Genomic DNA, 22,836 nt, shown 5'->3' with positions numbered 1-22,836 from the left:
GAGGCAGCAGTACAGTTGCCTTCCTAGGTTACACTTCACTGGGGATCTAATAATGATCCTATGCCATCAACTGGAATCTGGCCTGCAAACCACTGCAGGAATGGCACTGCCAGCCACTCAGCAGGTGACATAAGAACATAAGAAATAGGAGCAGGAGTAGGCCATTCGGCCCCTCGAGCCTGCTCCGCCATTCAATCAGATCATGGCTGACCTTCGACCTCATCTCCACTTTCCCGCCCGATCCCCATATCCCTTGATTCCCTTAGAGCCCAAAAATCTATTGATCTCAGCCTTGAATATATTCAACGACTGAGCATCCGCAGCCCTTAGAGAATTCCAAAGATTCACAACCTTCTGAGTGAAGAAATTCGTCCTCATCTCAGTCTTAAATGGCCGACCCCTTATCCTGAGACTATGCCCCCGAGTTCTAGACTCTCCAACCAGGGGGAAACAGCCTCTCAGCATCTACCCTGTCAAACCCCCTCAGAATCTTATATGTTTCAATGAGATCACCTCTCATTCTTCTAAACTCCAGAGAGTATAGGCCCATTCTACTCAATCTCTCCTCATAGGACAACCCTCTCATCCCAGGAATCAATCTAGTGAACCTTTGTTGCACCCCCTCTAAGGCAAGTCTATCCTTCCTTCAATAAGGAGACCAAAACTGTACACAGTACTCCAGGTGAGGTGTCACCAAAGCCCTGTACAATTGTAGTAAGACTTCCTTACTCTTGTACTCCAACCTCCTTGCAATAAAGGCTAACATGCCATTTGCCTTCCTAATTGCTTGCTGTACCTGCATACTAACTTTCTGTGTTTCTTGGACGAGGACACCCAAATCTCTCTGAATACTAACATTTAATAGTTTCTCACCATTTAAAAAATATTTTCTTTTTCTGTTCTTCCTACCAAAGTGAATAACCTCACATTTCCCCACATTATACTCCATCTGCCACCTTCTTGCCCACTCACTTAATCTGTCTATATCCCTTTGCAGACTCTTTGTGTCCTCCTCACAGCTTACTTTCCCACCTAGCTTTGTATCATCAGCAAACTTGGATACATTACACTCGGTCCCTTCATCTAAATCATTAATATAGATTGTAAATAGCTGAGGCCCAAGCACTGATCCTTGCGGCACCCCACTAGTTACAGCCTGCCAACCTGAGAATGACCCGTTTATCCTCACTCTCTGTTTTCTGCCCATTAACCAATCCTCTATCCATTCTAATATATTACCCACAACCCCATGAGCCCTTATCTTGTGTAACAATCTTTTATGTGGCACCTTATCGAATGCCTTTTGAAAATCCAAATATATGACATCCACTGGTTCCCCTTTATCTACCCTGCTAGTTACATCCTCAAAAAACTCTCATAAATTTTTAAACACTATTTCCCTTTCATAAAACCATGCTGACTCTGCCTAATCATATTATGATTTTCTAAGTGCCCTGTTACCACTTCCTTAATAATGGATTCCAGCATTTTCCCGATGACTGATGTCAGGCTAACTGGCCTGTAGTTCCCTGTTTTCTCTCTCCCTCCTTTCTTGAATAGCGGGGTTACATTTGCTACCTTCCAATCCATTGGGACCATTCTACAATCTAGAGAATTTTGGAAGATCACATCCAATGCATCCACTATCTCTGCAGCCACCTCTTTTAAAACCCTAGGCCATCAGGTCCAGGGGATTTATCAGCTTTTAATCCCATTAGTTTCTCCAGTACTTTTTCTCTACTGATATTAATTACTTTAAGTTCCTCACTCTCATTATCCCCTTGGTTCCCCACTATTTCTGGTATGATGTTTGTGTCTTCTACTGTGAAGACAGATACAAAATATTTGTTTAACTTCTCTGCCATTTCCTTATTCCCCATTATAATTTCTCCTGTCTCAGCCTCTAAGGGACCAATGTTTACTTTTGTTACTCTCTTCTTTTTACATACTTATAGAAGCTCTTACAATCTGCTAATTTACTCTCATATCCTATTTTCTCCCTCTTGATCAATTATTTTGGTCGTCCTTTGCTGGTTTCCAAAATGTTCCGAATCCTCAGGCTTCCTTCTCTTCTTCACAACATTATAAGCCTCTTTTAATCTAATACAATCATTAACTTATTTAGTTAGCCGTGGATGGATCACTTTTCCCATGAAGTTTTTATTTCTCAATGGAATGTATATTTATTGAGAATTTTGAAATATTTCTTTAAATGTTCGCCATTGCTTATCTACTGTCATATCTTTTAATCTAATTTCCTAATCTACCGTAGCCAACTCACTCCTCATACCTATGAAATTGGCTTTATTCAAGTTTAAGACAGCCCTAAACCTTTGGATCTTTGATTCAATCCAACATCAGCAATATCAGACAATCTGCAGCGCACAGCCGTATGAAACAGCTCACTGAAGCACTGTTAAGAACATAAGAACATAAGAAATCGGAGCAGGAGTAGGCCATCCGGCCCCTCGAGCCTGCTCCGTCATTCAATGTGATCACGGCTGATCTTCGACCTCAACACTTTTTTTTTGTGCCATCCCCATATCCCATGATGCCTTTAATATCTAGACATCTATCGATCTCTGTTTTGAATGTACTCAATGACTGAGCCTCCACAGCCCTCTGGGGTAGAGAATTCCAAAGATTCACCACCCTCTGAGTGAAGAAATTTCTCCTCATCTCAGTCCTAAATGGCCGACCCCTTATTCCGAGACTGTGACTCCTGGTTCCAGACTCCCCAGCCAGGGGAAACATCCTCCCTGCATCTACCCTGTCGAGCCCTGTAAGAATTTTGTATGTTTCAATGAGATCACCTCTCATTCTTCTAAACTCTAGAGAATACAGGCCTAGTCTACTCAATCTCTCCTCATACGACAATCCCACCATCCCAGGAATCAGTCTGGTGAACCTTCGTTGCACTCCCTCTTTGGCAAGTATATCCTTTCTTAGGTAAGGAGACCAAAATTGTACACAATACTCCAGGTGCGGTCTCACCAAGGCCCTGTATAATTGCAGTAAGACATCTTTACTCCTGTACTCAAATCCTCCTGTAATAAAGGCCAACATACCATTTGCCTTCCTGATTGCATTGTTTGCAAACACCTTCATTATTTTACCCTCGGCGAACTGGCAGAAGAATGAAGTGAGTGCGGAAATTATTCCACATCAAAAGATTGTCCAAAATCCACGGGGTTGTGATGGTATCAGGCCCCATGAGGTTCATTAACCACCATTGGCCGCCTTGCCTGCAGCTGTCTAGGCCCTAAGCTCTTGAATTCCCTCCCTAAACCTCTCCGCCTCTCTCCCCCTCTCTCTCTTCCTTTAAGACGCTCCTTAAAACCCACATCTTTGACCAAGCTTTTGGTCACCTGTCCTAATATCTCCTTATGTGGCTCGGTGTCAAATTGTTTGTTTGATAATCACTCCTGTGAAGCGCCTTGGGATATTTTACTATGTTAAAGGCGCTAAATAAATGCAGCTTCTTCTTCTTCTTCTTCTTCTTGTGAAGGTTTACATTCTGTCAGTCAGTGGGTGGTCAGTGACCAGCGGCACTGGATCATCGAGGTTAATCCCGGCTTCATGGTTTCTTCATGGGAAGACAATCCTCTGTCTATGAGCTATTTGAAGGAGAAGGCAGACTGGATGGATGGAACCTAGAGACCAAGCTGCAGTATTCGGCCCTGCTTAATTACACAATTATCATAGTCACAAACACCAGCTGAGCAACAACACAAGTTGTGAGCAGCACCAGCATCGTTACTGAACATACTGTAGCCATCCTGAAGCAGTACTTCAGGGGCCTGGATAGTTCAAAATATTGTGGTATAGCCCCACCAAGGTCTTCAAGACTATTGCTGTTTGCTGAATGCTGCTCAACCTTTGCCATCCAACAGGTCTAACCATGGAGGAAGTGAAAGAGGAGGAGACTCACCCACAGCCTAGAGGGCAAGGTGGGACCCTGATAGTGATCTCGAACTTATCTCTGCAGAAATACCTTTGCATCCAGGCAGTCACATGCCCTTGCTGTGTGCAAATTGGCTGCTCTGTTTGCTTCCATAACAAGAGTAATCCATTGGCTATGAAGCACTTTGGAATGTCCTGAGGCTGTGAAAGGTGCTGTATAAATCTGTCCTTTCTTTCTCTCATAGACGAGACTTTCAGTTCAGTGCCTGAGCCGTTGAATTGGCTGCTAGTCTTGTGCACAAGTGAACAGTGTTCACCTTCACCAACAAACCTCTCTGCACTAACTGAATAACCACGAGCGCGCGGCCTTTGATCTGCTGATACCTTATTCTGCACCATCGGAAGAAAATTCTGGACAAAGTTAAAATAATATGCCAGTGTATTTCACCCCCATTCCCCCGGTGAGGGTGGAGGTGAGAATCTTCCACAGCCTATCCTAGTGCTTATTCTAGGTGCTCTCCCAAAGGTGAGTTTTTGGTGAGGGATAAATGTTGGCCAGAACTGCAGGAGAACTTCCCCGCTCTGGTTTGAATAATTCCATGGGAGCTTTTATATCCACCTGAACAGGCAGACAAGGCCTTGGTTTAATATCTCTTTAAGAGATGACACCAGCAACAATGCAGCATTCTCTCAGTACTGCACTGAAGTGTCAGCCTAGATTCTATGCACCAAAGCTGCACTGGGGCTTGGACCCATTGATTCAGAAACACGCTGCTTGAGCCTAGCTGACACTCTACAATAACAGCGGATTGGTTGGTTCTAACAATCTCTGACCTGATATTTTGATCAGTGTATTCTCATAATCTCTAAACCATGAAAAAACGGAGCTTCCTTCACGCATGTTGACAAGCTGACACTGGGCTGTAACGCTGATATCAGCTTAAAGTGCTGATAGTCGGCATGTCTCCTTCCAATGGGTTTGAATCTGGCTCCATCTCTGTGATCATGCCGTGCTATCTTGCTAACTAATGTGTCCGCGTCTCGATTCAAATTATTTGTTTCTATTGCTTATTGTACGCCACACTCCCCAAAATAGACGCAATGTTGATTGACAGGTCTAGCAACCAATCGGAAATGTTCTTTGTCAAAGGTAAACTGCCCAATAAACCAAAAATAATCAACTAAATTATTTCTTTTGTTTAAAATATTTTTTAAAAATACAGTGTTCAGGTAGTTTAAGTGAAATATAAACAACCAATCTCAGCAAAGTGAGGAAGGAGGGACTTCCATCCAACTAAAAGCAAATTATATTTGTATAACAAGTTGCTTCCAATTTTTGAGCTAGTTCTGATCTGGAATTCACTGCCTGAAAGGGCGGTGGAAACAGATTCAATAATAACTTTCAAAAGGGAATTGGATAAATAGTTGAAAAGGAGAATTTTGCAGGTCTACGGGGAAAGAGCAGGAGGAGTGGGGCTGATCGGAGAGCTCTGTCGGGGGGCGGGGGAGTGGGGCTGATCGGAGAGCTCTGTCGGGGGGTGGGGGAGTGGGGCTGATCGGAGAGCTCTGTCGGGGGGCGGGGCTGATCGGAGAGCTCTGTCGGGGGGCGGGGCTGATCGGAGAGCTCTGTCGGGGGGTGGGGGAGCGGGGCTGATCGGAGAGCTCTGTCGGGGGGCGGGGCTGATCGGAGAGCTCTGTCGGGGGGTGGGGGAGTGGGGCTGATCGGAGAGCTCTGTCGGGGAGCGGGGCTGATCGGAGAGCTCTGTCGGGGGGTGGGGGAGTGGGGCTGATCGGAGAGCTCTGTCGGGGGGCGGGGCTGATTGGAGAGCTCTGTCGGGGGGCGGGGGAGCGGGGCTGATCGGAGAGCTCTGTCGGGGGAGTGGGGCTGATCGGAGAGCTCTGTCGGGGGGCGGGGGAGCGGGGCTGATCGGAGAGCTCTGTCGGGGGGCGGGGCTGATCGGAGAGCTCTGTCGGGGAGCGGGGCTGATCGGAGAGCTCTGTCGGGGGGCGGGGGAGCGGGGCTGATCGGAGAGCTCTGTCGGGGGGCGGGGGAGCGGGGCTGATCGGAGAGCTCTGTCGGGGGGCGGGGCTGATCGGAGAGCTCTGTCGGGGAGCGGGGCTGATCGGAGAGCTCTGTCGGGGAGTGGGGCTGATCGGAGAGCTCTGTCGGGGGGCGGGGGAGTGGGGCTGATCGGAGAGCTCTGTCGGGGGGTGGGGGAGCGGGGCTGATCGGAGAGCTCTGTCGGGGGGCGGGGCTGATCGGAGAGCTCTGTCGGGGGGTGGGGGAGTGGGGCTGATCGGAGAGCTCTGTCGGGGAGCGGGGCTGATCGGAGAGCTCTGTCGGGGGGTGGGGGAGTGGGGCTGATCGGAGAGCTCTGTCGGGGGGCGGGGCTGATTGGAGAGCTCTGTCGGGGGGCGGGGGAGCGGGGCTGATCGGAGAGCTCTGTCGGGGGGCGGGGCTGATCGGAGAGCTCTGTCGGGGAGCGGGGCTGATCGGAGAGCTCTGTCGGGGGGCGGGGCTGATCGGAGAGCTCTGTCGGGGGGCGGGGGAGCGGGGCTGATCGGAGAGCTCTGTCGGGGGGCGGGGCTGATCGGAGAGCTCTGTCGGGGAGCGGGGCTGATCGGAGAGCTCTGTCGGGGGGCGGGGAGCGGGGCTGATCGGAGAGCTCTGTCGGGGAGCGGGGCTGATCGGAGAGCTCTGTCGGGGGGCGGGGAGTGGGGCTGATCGGAGAGCTCTGTCGGGGGAGTGGGGCTGATCGGAGAGCTCTGTCGGGGGGCGGGGGAGCGGGGCTGATCGGAGAGCTCTGTCGGGGGGCGGGGCTGATCGGAGAGCTCTGTCGGGGGGCGGGGGAGCGGGGCTGATCGGAGAGCTCTGTCGGGGGGCGGGGGAGCGGGGCTGATCGGAGAGCTCTGTCGGGGGGCGGGGCTGATCGGAGAGCTCTGTCGGGGAGCGGGGCTGATCGGAGAGCTCTGTCGGGGAGTGGGGCTGATCGGAGAGCTCTGTCGGGGGGCGGGGGAGCGGGGCTGATCGGAGAGCTCTGTCGGGGGGCGGGGGAGCGGGGCTGATCGGAGAGCTCTGTCGGGGGGCGGGGGATGGAACTCGCTGGATTGCTATGTTGGAGGGCGGGGGAGCAGGAATAGCTGCATTGCACTATCAGTGGGCCAGCACAGGCTCGATGGGCCGAGAGGCCTTCTGGGCTATAAGACTATGAGGGGGCGGGGCAATCTTTTGTTTGACAGAGGAAGTAGCCAATTAGACGATAGAGCATTTGGCTAGAGCCAATAAGAGCGGAGGAAAGAGGCGGGGCGATCTGTTCGTCCGTTTGAATTTTAACACGCGTTCGGTCTAAAGTGCGCTGAGTTTTTGATGTAACTTTTTGTTCCGATTCTTCGCATCAAAATCATTGAATCTTCCCGATATTTTAATTAAAATAAACTTTGATAAACACCGACTGGCCAATGACAGGCCGTACTTTTTGAAAAAAAAACTGGGCCCAATCAGAGCAAAGTGCACGGACAACTGAGCCAAAAAGATCAACAAATCTAAGCTATAGAATTTGGAAATGCCGCAGGTTGGATTTTGCTGCAATAAAATGCATTTATTTCCATCTGATATTTAAAAAAAAAGAAATTCCCAAAGATTTATCAGGTCGTCACCGTGGTGTCGGCTGATTGACGTCTCCGCCCACCAATCAGAGGGTGGGATCCGAAGAGACCGACCAATCGACGCAGGGGAACTGGGCGGGACTTAGTACAAAATGGCGTCGATGAGGCGAGAGGTTTCTCGGCGTTTGTGACAAGCTCCGGAAACAAGTGGGAAAAAAATCGATTAAAAATCGCGAAAGAAGCAAATTAATCGACAAATCCGTGAATTCGACGAGGTAAAGTATCGATAAAAAAGCGCGTATTGTTTTGATTGTCTCTGCAAAGCCGCGAAAAGGAAATGAAGGAGCGTCAGTGAAGAAGGGACGAATCCCCCACAAGAGGCTGAAAGCTGCACGATCCGATTATTTTTAATTTTTTAATTTTAAAGAGAATTACCTAATCTTTCAACATAACCTGGATTAATAATTGTGATAGTGAAAGAATATGAAGGAGAAGGACGTGTCCCCCAAAGCTGGTGGTAAACGTGGGGAAGAAAGAAGAGGAGGCCACCATCAGCAAACCCAACAGCAAAGGAAAATGGGGAATAATCACAACAGTATCAACAGGAATAACAAAAACCATGGGAATGCCAAGAGGACTCGCAATATCAGTGGCAAAAGGACCAATAACAGAGATTATGATGTTTATCCTCCCAACCGGACTGCTAATAACTTAAGTCTTTCTTCTGCTTCCTCAAGGACTAGTAGGAATGATAGGCAACCTGGTGAATACAAAACTCTGAAAATCAGCAATTTGGGTTCCCAGTTGAGTGACGGTGCCATTGAAGATGGACTGTTCCATGAATTTAAGAAATTTGGGGATGTTAGTGTGAAAATATCTAGGGATGGGGATGAAAGAGTGGCCTTGGTGAATTTCAGGCACTCTGAGGATGCTAAGGCTGCCAGGCATGCCAAAGGCAGGCTGGTACTGCATGATCGCCCTCTGAAAATCGAAACGGTTTATCCTCCTCCGAAAGGAAGAAGTTACTCTCCTGAACTGGATGGGTATTCTGCACCAAGTGTCCAGGGAAACCGTCACAGGCAGAGGTCTCTGTCCCCTGCAGGACTTGGTTACAGAGAACACCGAGCTCAGCAACGTAGTTCTTTGGGACGTCAAATACCACCGCCACCTCCTCCACCTCCGCCTCCTCAGAGAGATTTGGAAAGAGAGCGGGATTATGCCTTTTACGAATGCCGGGGCCGTGCTGCTTACACACTTGACAGAACTACATTCAGGGAAGATGAAATCTTACCAGAAGATGACAAGAGAGCTAATAGGACGTTGTTCATTGGTAACTTGGATCCTTCAGTTTCACAAAATGACCTTTTGCTTGCATTTGAAAGGTTTGGAGTTATCTTGGAGGTGGATATCAAACGTCCACCTCGTGGCCAAGGAAATTCGTATGGCTTCCTGAAATTTGAAAACTTGGACATGGCACATAGAGCTAAGATTGCAATGTCTGGCAAAGTGATCGGGAGAAATCCTATCAAGATTGGCTATGGGAAAGCAACCCCCACCACTCGTTTGTGGGTTGGGGGATTGGGTGCCTGGGTACCTGTAGCTGGTCTTGCAAGGGAATTTGACCGCTTTGGGACCATAAGGTCTATTGACTACAGAAAGGGAGACAATTGGGCTTACATTCAGTATGAAAGCTTGGACGCCGCACAAGCTGCTTGTACTCAGATGCGTGGCTTTCCCTTGGGTGGACCAGATCGGCGACTAAGAGTTGACTTTGCGGATACAGAGCACAGGTATCCGCAACAATATCTACAAGCTTTGCCTCTGCCTCATTTTGATTTGATTGGAGATGGGCTTCTTCCCCGTGGTGTGGAGTGTCTGAGGGGCAGGGAAAGGAATTCTCCCCCAATGCATTATAGAGAAAGGGAACTTTTCCCAGCCAACGATTGGCACGTCCTTTCTGTCCGGGAAAGAAACAGAAATAGCCTCGAACCATTTGATCATCTCGATCGTGAAGTCAGGGATAGCTGGTCTCTTGAACGTGGGCGAGACCATATTTTACAAAATTGGGACCAAAGAAGAAAAAGGAGAGGCCCTCCAGATGCACGCCCCTCTGATTGTTCACCCAGTAATGACCGGTCCAGAAAACGGCGTTGCATTTCGCCAGACCGCAGCCCGGGTAATAGCAGTCGTGATGGTGGGCGCCACAGCGACTCGGACCGCGATGCTAAGAATGAGCGGTACTCCCCCAACAGGGATCGCCGTAACAGCACAGAAAAAGTTTCTTGTGGTAAGCACGAGATCAAAACTATAAACTTAATGGAAAAGGATAAAGACCGCAAACATAGAACTACAGAATGTGCAAGCCCCATGAGGAGCAAATCAAAATCTGACTCCTCCAATGCCAAAGCATCTGACAGCTTCCAGGAATATGAACGCAAGTTGAATGTGGCTTGGCATGGAATGCTGGTTCTAAAAAATAGTTCTTTCTCCACGAACATGCACTTCCTTGAAGGAGACCTGACCATTGCAACCAACTTATTAGTGGACGTCTCAACTGGTGGAAAAGTAGCACAGTTAAAAATCACTCAGCGCTTACGACTAGATCAGCCTAAACTGGATGAGGTGACGAGGCGCATCAAGGCTTCGGGCTCGAATGGCTATTGTGTCCTGTTGGCCGTACCAGCATTGAACAGCGTGGAAAATGTGGAAGGGATGTCCTCTGCTATAGAGCAAGCTACTTCACCACAGAGACCACTGAGGAACTTGGTGTCCTATCTAAAACAAAAGCAGGCCGCTGGTGTAATCAGCCTGCCTGTTGGAGGAAGCAAAGAGAAGGATAACACTGGTGTGCTTCATGCTTTTCCTCCATGTGATTTTTCTCAACAGTATCTGGAAACCTCTGCTCGAGCCCTGGCCAAATCTGAAGAAGACTGTCTAGTTATAATAATTGTACGTGGTACAGCTTAAAGTTGAGATTGTACTGTCGGCTGTGATACTGTTGTGTATTGTGATGTGTATGGGATACAAAGAAGGCAAAATTCACCAAACTGTCAGACATTTTAACCACATAATGTACTAGAAGCCCTTCCTTTCTACTTGCCCAAATGGCAATAAAGCTCAGCAGACATGCCTTGCCTCTTGTAAAAGTAGATCTTCTGCCAGCTAATAGTAAAGTGCTACCTATTGGTAGTCATGTGAAGGCTCCTACCCTCCCAGCTAGTGCCCTCTCTAACACCAAATTCAGTCAAAATTCTGTTAATCTGGGTATGTGCTCACTAACACCTTTTTGGGCTTGGCCCCACATGTTTATTTTAAAGTTTTTTTTTAATTATTTCCCTTCTCCTTTTACCCTTGTCTTCCTGTCCCCAGTCAAAAGGATACTCTTGTATCACTAATATATGGGGTTCTTTTGCCGTGCTGTGTTTTTCTTCGACCCCCTTCAAAAAGTATCCCGTACTATATTTAAATACACAAGCACAGTGTCACTATTGAGCATAAACCATGAATTGTACAAAGCTTGACTGCTTCCTGCATTGTTTAAGGTAGTGCATACCTGTAGGTGCTAGAGGCCAGTAGTTGTTTTTTTTTCTTCAAGCAGATTTCATTATTGGAAAGAGAGTCCAAAGGATCGTATTCCTTTAAAGTTAGAGAGATCTTTATTGAAGGGCAAAACAATTGTTCAAAATCAATTTGTTTTCTAGTTTTGTAAATAAGGTAATGGATATTGGAGTACAGACACCTTGCAAACTGTTTGATGTAATGTGCTGTAAGAGTTGTAGGCAGTTGTTTTGTTTTTTTGCACTTAATACCTTTGGCACCAGTAATCCTCAAACTAACTCTAAAGTTGAAATAGAGTAAGGTAATACTTTGTCTTTCCTGCCTGATGGTTCAGAAAACTTTTTTAATCATTTTGGGTCTTAGTCCAAAAGCTACAAAATTGATTGATTTAATGTTTAACACATCCAAAGAGAATGGCTTCAGCTTTTAGAACCACTGATCTAGGCAGTAAAGTCAACTTATAGGCCATGCAACAGAGCAAAGCTGGATTATGTGTGTCAAGAATCCTAGATTGAAAAGGGCTGATATGAATGTCTGTAAAGGTGCCTGTGTACTTGTTCTTTAGAAAGCTAGCTCGTCAGCTGTGAGGGCGAGAGGAGACAAGAGCACAGCAATGGTTTGGGGAAAATCCATGGTCGTTATCTAGGCCCATTTCTGGAAAGTGCAGAGACGGGGTCAAGCTCGGCTGTGTTGTCCTCTGTAGTTAAATAGCCTGTTGAGACTCGCATGAAAAATGACCACTGGGTGAGGTGTAAAAGAATGACTGGCCCATTGAAACAGTCGGCACCTTTTTAGGGGGCAAGGTGAACAGAAATTGGCATCAATAAAAGGCCAGTTGTACTGTGTAATTGTGTAATGCCCATTGCAGCAATAGTGGTTACAGTAGCTGGGTAGCCATGTTAGGAAGATGTTTTCCAGTGGAGCAAGAAACCCCTCCCTTGAGTGCTTATGAAATGATCTGGCCAGATTTAATTTGGCAATACCTTAATTGGATGAAGTTATTTGGAGAAGGGAGTGAAAAACAAACTGGAGCTGGCCCTAGGACAGAAGTGTTCAGTGGAGCCTGTAAACAGTACTGTTCTTCATCGGAGGAGGGGAAATGAGTTTCAAGTGAAATTTGCATGAAGGGTTCATATTTGCTTTTTTTAATACTACTTTCAAAATGTACAGTTTGAGCTCATTCTAATTTCTCCTAATACAGCGAGAAACTCTAAACATCTGATTGCGTTAACACTCACTGTAGTAACAGCTGTTCAATATATCACTGCAAAGTGGGCAACTACCTGATTTGCAATGATCTTGCAATAATGGGAGATGCTGTTTGAACAAGTACACAGGCATGTTAAATATGGTACAAAGAAAAATTGTTTTTTCATTGAAAAAACATTTAAAATATGTAAGTGCACACTGACTGTATTACATAAACAAATAACAAGCAAAATGCTGGAAAGCTGAACAAAATCAGAAAAGGATGTACACACTCAGCAGGTCAGTCGGTGTCTGTACAGAGAACAGACAGTCACTGTTTAAAGCTGCCACAGATGCTGACTGGCCTGTGTGTTGTCAGTTTTTCTGTTTTTGCTTTTCTACTGGATGAAAGTACTTCTCCCACCCCCAGCTCCCTCGAACTGTTTCTGGAAATTTGGGGCACTGATGGTCAGTACTTGCTTGCAAAGATTGCATAATTTTTTTTTACAAGATTAAATTGTAGTCCTGTAGTGTTTTTTGTTTGAGGAGTTTGCAGTGCTCAAGTTCACTGGGCTGGACACTGCCACTTTTTTTTAAAAGAGAAAACTTTCCTGCCTGCCAGCATGATGCAAACTACAAGAATCTGTCTCCCCAGTGGTAAAGACTGTCTGCTGTAGCACAGCCTTTGCTGATTTAACTCATCGTGCCCAGACACTGGTTGGGGGCCATAATTGGCCTTGATGCCCCTGTGCTTAGGGAGAATAAAAATTAGCTGCCTCTTATGACTTTTTAAAATTCTTTCTCTGGATATGGGCATCGCTGGCATTTATTGCCTATCCCTACTTGCCCTTTGAGAAGATGGTGGTGAGCCGCTGCCTTGAACCGCTGCAGTCTTTGTGGTGAAGGAACTCTCACTGTGCTGTGGGACTCCTGCTGGCAAATGGTGCTTGTGCAGCTGTCTGGTGAGTAGAAAATCGGACCAGATTGTCATCCCTCTGGAAACTGCTACCAATCACTATCTATGGACACAAATGGGGAAAATAGCCACTTGGGAGGGAGGGAGGGAGGGAGGGAGGGTGCCAGTGGCACTTGTGAATGTGAGCATTTAGGAGAGGGGAGAAAATTTGGGGCAGAGTGTTCCAAAATGTACTTGCTGTGTACCCCTTGTGTCTGTGTACACATCTGGAAGTGCTTGAGGAGACACTTTTTTTTTTAAAAAAAAGGCTTCCTGCACACTAGAATACAGCAGTGTTGGCATTGGAATGTACTGATCCAGCGGAACATTTCATCCGCATTCCACTATAACTTGCCTTTGCTAATGGTCACCAGAGCTAATGACGTTAAGAAAATACAAATATTAATATAGCTATATCAAATTTTGACACTGGGCGGTGACAACATTTTTTACTGATTAAGTGTGTGTGTGTGTACGAAGCTGTACATATGCATGCTAAAAACAAAATGAGTACTTTCACTGCCTTTGGGATTTTGGGTCAAATAGGAAAGATGCACAAAACAAAAGCAGTGTACCCACATCTAAACTACAGAGCCTTGTTGGTCTAATCATCAAATTGGCATGGAATTTTTTTAATAATTTGAAGAGAAAGGAATGTAAATCTATTGAAGTCCGTGTGCACTGTATTATTTTGAATAATTTTAAGTGGTGAAATGCAAACTTGAAAAATGGCACCAGTGTTTTTGGTTTAACCACAATCTTAGAGTTTTAGGGAACTGAGATGGAGTGTAGAATGTGTGGCATATCAATCGGGCGCACATGCCTGAACAGTTGGTGTGTTGTCTCAAGGACCAGGTGTACAAAAACTGCAGTTGTCTTTATAATTTAGATTAACTTCAATATTACAATACAGTAGTGATAACTTAAACATTGGACAGAAAAGAGTTAATGTCCTGTATAGCTACAGAAGGGTGTGTGGGTGTTGGCTTTCTCAACATCACATAGCATTAAAGCAACAGTCACAGCGTTTGTTCTGACCATAGAGCTTCTGTTTTCAGTGTAAGGATTCTGTGATTTTATTTTTTCCCTGTGAAGTTACAGGGTGGTGTTTTAGAGCACTTACACTAGTATCTTCTACAACAGCTGTGAAAGATAAAAGTCAGAATCCAATTTGTAGGTCTAGTTTTAAAGTTAAGGTATTGTTCCTACTGTCCTCGCCTTGTCTTTCCTAGAACTATCCTCCACTCAACCAGTCTGTGACTGTGAAGGCAAGAAAGCAGGCAACTCATCCCCAGGATTGGGTAGTTGCCACTGCAGCCAACTGCAGGGAGGCTCAAGAAAGGCCAAGGATGACTAATATTTTTGTCTTTTGTTTTATAACTTTTCCCCCCTCTCCTGCTGAGATTGGGAACACTATGCAGTTCTACATGGTACCACTGCACAGTGGAGCATCTGTTTGAGAGTAGTATTCAAGCAGAGACTGGTGATCTATGAGAGGCAGTCTCCATTTTATTTTCTGGTCAGTGTGCTGCTGCTCTCTGGAGTTGGTTGGAGGGCCAGTAGGATGTAGGAGTGGGTTCTGATTTGCCTGGGATGTGAGCCTGTGGAGACCTATACAGGGCAGGTTCTGTACACCGTTGTTAATGTTAAAATGCCCATATTGCTTCGAATGTCCTACATGCTATTTTCTTCCCCTTCCGCCCCCCCCCCGCCAATCCTCAGCAGCCCAAGCACGTAATCATTTTGGCGCAGGTATGCCCATCCCACGAGAAGAAATGGTCCAAATTTTTCAAACTAAATGAACCAGAGTGTTAGAGTTCCACTGTAAATGAGGATTAAGAAGAGCTGCAAAGGATCTTAATCTTCAGACATGCATCTGATAGCCTTGCTTAGGGACTATTTAACATAGGACTTTTATCTTGGAAAAAATATCAGCTTTTACAGTGTCTTTGACAACTCTGCATCAAAAATTTGTTTTAGAAACCTAGGGTCTTATTGGTGCCTGAGCAAGAAGCAGTTGTTCAGTAGCATGCCAACTGAATTCTTTAGTGCTGAATTTTTTTTTGAGGCTATGTGTAAAATTACTGTATTCTTGTTAGTTCTATAGAAGAAACTGCTGTTGCATGTATTTTTTTGTGTCTAATTTGATATTTCTTTCCTGCAAAACCCAAGTGAGAATATTTGAATGGCAAAGCTGAGGAAGAGACTTTCCGCTGGAATTTAGTGAGAACCGAAGACAATGTTTTGTGTGAAGTAAAATGGCCTTTTGCAGGGGGAAAAGATTTCTGTTGTTTGTTTTTAAAGAGCTGGAATGGCAGCTTGAAAAAAAATATATAAAAAGTTCCTGTATCTTCTAATGTGAAACCAGGTCCTGTGTTTTGAGGGGAAAAATGATCTGCCACTGTGTGCTGTTTATAGCTGATTTCTGGGGGAAAATGGAAAAGCTATTCGGGCTCAACCAGCTGAATACTGGCTTTCACAGACACACGTGCGTTGAGCTGATTATGTTGTCAACCAAAATCAATAAAATGTGTTTTCTTTTGAGGAAAAAAAAATAATCTGCCTTGGAGTAAGTTTGGTGAATGAAGCAAAAAAATGACCCCTTGTGTACACTTGAGGCTTTTTGTTTCGGAAGCCCCGTTATTTGAGGAGGAAGCGTTAACAGTGGCCTGCAAGAAACGAAATGGGGGGGAGTTTCCCCATTCTGAAATGTTTGAGAATTGACCGTTGGCTGATCATCTTGGTGCTGTTTATGCGAAGATCCAGAATTGCTCGAAAAAGTTTTTTAAAAAAAAAGTTTTGATTTATTTTTGACCCGACAGATCTATGAAGTGTTTGAAGAATGTGAATCTTTGAAAATAAGTCTCGATCTTGCTACCCATGACCAAACCAAAAAATCAAGGCGTTCCGTGCCTCCCCAAAATAAAAATTCAGCTTTTCTCGAGCGTTGCCTAGAATTGTGAGGCAGTGCTCCCATATCCTGGAGCTTTAAAAGCGTGCCATTTGAGTGCTTAAGTTGGAGAGGAAGAAAAGGTACTATACACCTGATATTTCGTCAGGGCTAGCAGTTGGTTTAAATACACTTTCTTTACTATGTTACCGGTGCCTTATTTGATGGATACCTTGTGGCTTGTAACAGTTTCACACCCCATGGATGTGCATGTCCTTCTTAGGTACCCAAACTCACTCACACCTGTATTGCCTCTCAACTCATCACAGTGAGCTTTCGACTCAAGTGTTTTGGCCTAGGAGACCTCTTTTATAAAGATATTTTATAAAATGAATAGAATTGCCCAGTAACTAGCTGATAAGCTTGCACTGTTAACTAACAGAAGACGTCTGGTCTGAGTTTCCCTTGCGGCTGCTGTGCTAAATACTTTGTAAAGGATGGGGGAGAAAAGCACTCCTGCACTACAGCGTTTGCAAGACAACAGATTATCACCATTGGACACTGGATTTGCTGTCTACAAAGGTGTTTACACTTGATTAAAATTTTAATGTGTTTGCACCCAGGTAAGGTTTTTGAAGTAGGATTTAAAATATTGAACAGTAATTGTACAGTTAGGATATTAACTTTCTGACTGTTTTAAGTCTTAAGTTGCTTTGGCGCAAACTGCCTCTGGGAAGCAAAAAGACATGAATCTTTTAGTAGTTTTTATGTTTTGTAGAAACTGCTGACAGTCCTGTGCCTAGTACTTGTGGAGATGTCAATCAGAAGGTTTTTTTTTAGTAATGTACATTTTTTAAAAAGTTGCTTGTCGATTCTTTGGTGTCCAACATGGTCCATCTATGTAATTTCAGTTGACTGTGGTGTTTGCTGGCTGTGGCCCCCTCAGGATATTTTGCAGTTGCAAGTTGCATCTTGCGTGTAAAGTTGAGGGTCATGTAAAGGAGCAATGGTGGTGGGGGGAATGCATGTTTGGAAATCGAAAGACTAAAACTATTCACTCTCAAACTCCTATTGTCTAGCATTTCCAAGCCCATCTCCATATGGACCTTTTTTAGACTGGCATGCACCATTCTATTTGTAGAGCACCCTATAACAGATGAGTATTATACTATTTATGTTTATTAGCATTTACATAGCTATAATACTATCTGAAAACTATGAGTGGCTAACGTTGTTCACCTTAATACTCCAAAGCTCAAACTTTTTAAAATAGAAACTACTGGAAAGACTATGTTTTGGGTGAGCGTCCCACCTAAAACATTAACTCATCTTTTTCTCTCCAGATGTGGATTGGTCAGTCGTGTGTTTTCAGCGTTCACGAGTTTCATTTTTCTCTTTTTTAAAAAAAAAATTAAATGCATTTGAAAAACAGACATCTCCCCATTCTGCAGTTACACAATGTGTTAGATTTCTTCCTGTTTTCAGATGTTTGGGGATGATCTTCCTCCAGATTTTGTATATTTGTTTCATGCTTGCATCGTCCGATCCATTGTTGTCCTATCCAATTTTGTGCTTTTTTTTCAATGAAAATATTACGCTGGTTTTATGAGAGTACTATACAGGGCAGATAGACGGGAGAGGCTTTTGGATTGGTTCTTGCAGTACTTTAAATTGTAATGGTTAAACGTTGTATTGATTACACTTTGTGTGAAATACTATTTTGTTGATTTTATGGTATAGACTAAAGCTGAGGCCCTGGGCTGCATGCACCTCCTCCACATTCCCAGTCCTGGCAGTCTGGCCCTTGAACTCCGGCTCATTCACTCCCATTTGTACGTACACTTCTCATTTTCTGGTTTGTCATGTTTGTATCTTCTGGGCCTGGAGCTTTGGAAAGGGTTGTCCTCTACTGTAGCTTCCTTTGGGGTGGTTAAATCCTAAATCACTTTGGCCATTAGCAACTTCAGATATATACAAATCAATGGGAGCATGGATTTAAACTTTATCTGTACCTTCGAGGCCCGATGGTACATAAATATGTGACCCACAGAGACTGAAGTATTGGACCTCCACCCTTTATTAACGATAAAATCTTATCATTATAACCTTTTTTTATAAATCATTAAAAAAGGTTGCAAAAGCTCCTACATTTTTCTATTTCTGTTGGCTGCCTTTGTTTTTTAAGTGGTGAGTGCTGGTGATAATGGGGAGCTGGCTTGGAATGGTATCTGACCCTGATCATTTAATGTGCATGTTTAAAACAGCATGATTGCAGAAGCCCGATACCAGTGTTTATTCAGTTCCCTTGTACCGTCAAGCTTGTTAATGACTCTAAGCCAGTTCTGGTCGCCCCTCCCCCCACGATAGCTGTTACATCTATCGTACATCATTTCTTGAATTCTGTTTTATGATCGAGGCCAGCATCAGTGTTTTAACATTGGAAGCTGGAAAAGGTCTGGAATTTGGTGTGGGGGCGGGCATAAAATTGCCAATCTCACTCAAAGGCTGTAAGCACCATGAGGTTGCAGAATGCAGTACGATCATGAGGTTCAGGCTGAGGCACGCTGTTTGGGCTCCTCCCAGGAAGACTTACTTTGCTTTTAACTGTCCTACTCCCTGCCTGAATGTGCGTGATACTGGGGACAAATTTCAGCAATGAAATGTTTTAGCAAAAAAATTGGGGAGGAGAAATAGGCTAATATTTTATGGTATAGACCAAAGCTGAGGCCCTGGGCTGCATGAACGCCCTCCTCACCCCCAGTCCTGGCAGTCTGGCCCTCGAACCCCAGCTCATTCAGTCGTTTACCAGGCCCTCGAGTGTGACTGTCCCATTTCCTGCACATCTACCCTCACCCCTTCCCCTCCATAACAGAGTCCCTCTTGTTCTTATCTTCCGCCCCACCAGCCTCCACATTCAACGTATCATCCTTCGCCATTTCCACCACCACCAAACACCTTGTTTTCCCCCTCACTTCCCCTCCCAGCATTCGGAAGGGACCATTCCCTCCGTGACACCCTGGTCCACTCTTCTAACACCCAGTCTCCTTCCCACGGCACCTTCCCATGTGAGCGCAGGAGATGCAATATCTGCCCTTTTAACTCTTCCCTACTGTCCAGAGTCCCAAACACTTCCAGGTGAAATAGTGATTTACTTGTACTACTTTCAATTTAGTATACTGTATTCGCTGCTCACAATGCGGCCTCTTCTATATTGGTCAGACCAAACGCAGATTGGGTGATCGCTTTGCTGAACACCTCCGCTCAGTCCGCAAGCGTGACCCTGAGCTTCCGGTCGCTTGCCGTCTCTGTCCCACTCTGACCCCACTGTCCTCGGCCTCTTACATTATTCCAGTGAAGCACTAGGAACAGCACTTCACTTCATCTTTTCTTTAGGACAACCTTCCGGACTCAACACTGATTTCAGTAACTTCAGATCATAACCACTGCTCCCATTTTTTTTGGTCAGCAGGTGCTGATAATGGTTCTGATGTTACCATTTACAGCTCCTCTAGATCCATTTTTGTTTCCTTACCTGTCCCATTTACCACCCTCCTTTCCTTGCATCATCATCCCTTTTTGCCATTTAATCACTCCAGCCCTCCATTCTATCACAGACCTTTCCTTTTGTTTTTTTCCCTCCCCACCCCCCCCCCCCCAGCCTTTGTCTGGCTCTGTACTTAAAAACTTTTAAATCTTTCACTTGTTCCAGTTCTGATCAAAGGTCATCAACCTGAAACATTAACCCTCTCTCTTTCTCCACAGATGCTGCCTGACTTGCTGAGTAGTTGCAGCATTTTCTGCTTTTATTTCAGATTTCCAGCTCTGCAGTATTTTGCTTTTCATATTAATAATTTGTTCTGATTGTTTTAACCAAGTAGCCTCTTATTTTGAAATGATTGTCCTAAATTCTATTAACTTTTTGTTTTAAACTTTTCTCTGCATGTTCTTGCCTCTCTGGGGAGAATGGGAGACTAACCAGGAAGTACTACTGCCTGGAGTAAAAACAGAACATCCTGGAAATAGACAGGCCAGTCAGCTTCTGATGGAGATACAGGCCAGCGTTTCAGATATAACCGTGTTTTTCAGCTGCTGACTAATCTGCCTATTTCTAGCATTTTCTGTCTTTGTTTCAGATCTCCACCATTGGAAGATTTTTTTTGATATACTTCTGCTTGGGATGTTTGATCAGCCCTCGAGGAGCGTCCCATTCTGAGCTGAAATGTGCAGCATCAGTCTGTACTTGGAGTGGTATTCTCCACTGCACTATGACACCAAAACCATAACTGAAAGCAGCAGTTGGGGTACGATTATTGGCCCCAGTGCCCTGGGCAAGGGCATGGGTGGGGTGGGGGGGGATGAAATCAACCAGGGTTCCTCGGTGATGATTCTTGGATAATCTAAGTATGTGGACATCAGATGATGTTTTTGCATAAATTGAGTGCTGATCTAATCAGGTAGGAAAACTGGTCTGGAATAGATGGTGACTGAAAGATGAATTAATGCCTGCCAAGATGGTCATGAAGCCATGCTGTTTCAATTTGTCATTCACCTCCTCTTACTGGGTGCAGTAACTCCAAGTCATTTCCCTACTACTGTCACCATCACTTTGTAAATCCATGCTTTATAAAATCAAAATTCTTCTTTAAATCGCCCAGAGAGGTGCAGTCTAGGGAAGCCCCAGGTTTAATTGCTAGTCTTTGAGTTAGCTAAACTCCACTGACATGGCACTTGGAGTGTTGCAGTTGGATTTGGTGTCCCATGTTTGGGAGTCTGTAGAGGAATGTACGTAGTGACTCTTACTGGAGAGTATACATTGTGGATGCTGGAAGTTTGGGCTTGAAGCCCCTCATAGTTAAATAGCTTGCTGAGACTTGTAAATGAGGAATATCATGTGACTATAAGGATGGTAGAAGGCGAATTAGATGGATCTTGGTCTGTCTTTGTCTAGAAATTACGATGTTTACTTGATTGAGCAACTGCATAGCAACTTGTGCCAGTGAAATTATACTCTGGCAAAGAATTGAGGTGAGAGAGTTGAGTGGTAGAAATTCTATTGACCTGGTAAAGTACTGATACCTGCATCCAGAAGGTGCCAGATTTGAGTTGTGCTCTGTGCCGTTAGCTGCTCTCACTTGGGGCGCTACAGTTGGTCTCGGTGCTTCCAGGTAGGGAGAGGAAAAATCAGTCGGAGTTCTTGCTCCTGATCATTGTTCCTATTGGGAAATGCATGCATGTTGGATGAGGATAAGATTGGGCTCAGTAATTGAATGGCTAGCAGAAGTTCACCATCTCGCCTTGTACATGAAGGACCACATGGGTGGAATTGTACCCCAGCATTAGTCAGTGCCTTCTGAAGAAGCAGGGATTTTCATCAAGGAAGTACTGTTTAAGCATTATTGCTTAATCTACTTTCTGCTCTGTAGTGCAACTACATTCTGTAATACTCTGCGGAGTCTTTGCAAAGTGTGCTCGGAATATCAGTACAAAAAGGGTGCCACAGGGGATTTTATAAGAAAAGGTCCTGTTTAGTTAAAGATTTTAATTTTTAATTTAGGAACATGTCAACATCAAATCAGAAGTTGTGTGCACATAAGAATGGTGTTCAGTGCTTTATGGTTCTGTACTTATTCCACTTTAGCCCCATACATTAGAAAGTTAGAGAAATCTATTTGTAAAAGTTGAAACTGGAGGCTGTTGAAGTGCTTTATGTTTAGTAAGCTTTGTTACTTTTAGTGCCTGTAATTGTCTGAAAGATTTTCTAAACGACTATTGTGTTCCATTTTAGGTGAGAGCACAACTCTGTTGCTGTAATCTGTAATTACAGACAGATATACTGAAAATTAAACCTTTTACCATCAAGCTATCTTAGTTGAGATCAGGCATTGATGTTGCTGTCTATAATCCAACCAGTCTCTGCTATTCAGCTCCAGCCTAATAAAACCAATATCTGTTTATACTTTGACCATTCCTAACCTGCTGTATTGCAGTCCTTCCATTGATTATTTGCCTCACTGCTTATTTGCAGGTCAGCACATTACTTAATATAAAGCTGCAAATATTTTTGCCACCAAAGTATGTTAACTATTGAATATGGAAATAATTCTGACATTAAATGACTGGAAATATTAATTTACAAAATATTAATTTGTCTGTAGAATCCCTAATGTTCTACCACTGGCAGGCTACCAGATTTTTCTTCAAGTTTCTTTTCTCCCCTCACCTTCTGACTGCATTGACTATTGGTGGAATGCAGTTTCATTGGTTCCAGATTCAAGTAAGCATGATTCATATGGGTCTGGACAGTGAGCACTTGTAGGCTAGACAACAGTGTGGGGGAGGGGTCTAAAGAATCCCACAACTATGCCAAAATCTCAAACAAATTTTCCACTATCGTAGTAGGTACAGCACAGGAGGAGGTCATTCAGCCCATCGTGCCTGTGCCGGCTCTTTGAAACAGCTATCCAATTAGTCCCATTTCCCTGGTCTTTTTCCCCCTAGCCCTGTAAAATGTTTTCCCTTTAAGTATTTATCCAATTCCATTTTGAAGGTTACTATTTAATCTGGTTCCACCGCCCTTTCAGGCAGCGCATTCCAGATCATCACAACTCGCTGCATAAAAATGTTTCCTCACGTTGCCTCTGGCTCTTTTACCAATCACCTTAAATCTGTGTCCTCTAGTCACCAACCCTTCTGCCACTGAAAACAGTTTCTCCTTACTTATTCTGTCAAAACCGTT

General features: G+C 44.7%; 1 protein-coding gene and 1 long non-coding RNA gene across 3 annotated transcripts in view; both read left to right on the top strand.

The window, feature by feature from the left end:
* Window positions 1-7,626: 7,626 nt before the first annotated feature.
* On the top strand, window positions 7,627-13,302 carry rbm15 (RNA binding motif protein 15). The gene has a single exon (XM_068007759.1). The coding sequence runs from the start codon at window positions 7,993-7,995 to the stop codon at window positions 10,474-10,476; it is 2,484 nt and encodes an 827-aa protein (XP_067863860.1). The 5' UTR covers window positions 7,627-7,992; the 3' UTR covers window positions 10,477-13,302.
* A 41-nt stretch (window positions 13,303-13,343) lies between these two features.
* The window catches only part of LOC137344748 (uncharacterized), a 29,278-nt gene continuing 19,785 nt past the window's right edge, over window positions 13,344-22,836 (top strand). The window contains exon 1 of one of the 2 annotated variants that reach the window (XR_010968455.1): window positions 13,344-16,682. This is a non-coding gene — a long non-coding RNA (uncharacterized lncRNA). Of the gene's footprint in view, window positions 16,724-22,836 lie in introns of both variants that reach the window. The other variant, XR_010968454.1, reaches the window with a different exon arrangement.

Source organism: Heptranchias perlo, chromosome 27 (genome assembly GCF_035084215.1).
Source record: "Heptranchias perlo isolate sHepPer1 chromosome 27, sHepPer1.hap1, whole genome shotgun sequence".
NCBI lineage: Eukaryota > Metazoa > Chordata > Chondrichthyes > Hexanchiformes > Hexanchidae > Heptranchias > Heptranchias perlo.
Note: the sequence above shows the minus strand (reverse complement) of the source record. Positions and strands in the feature narration are given on the sequence as shown.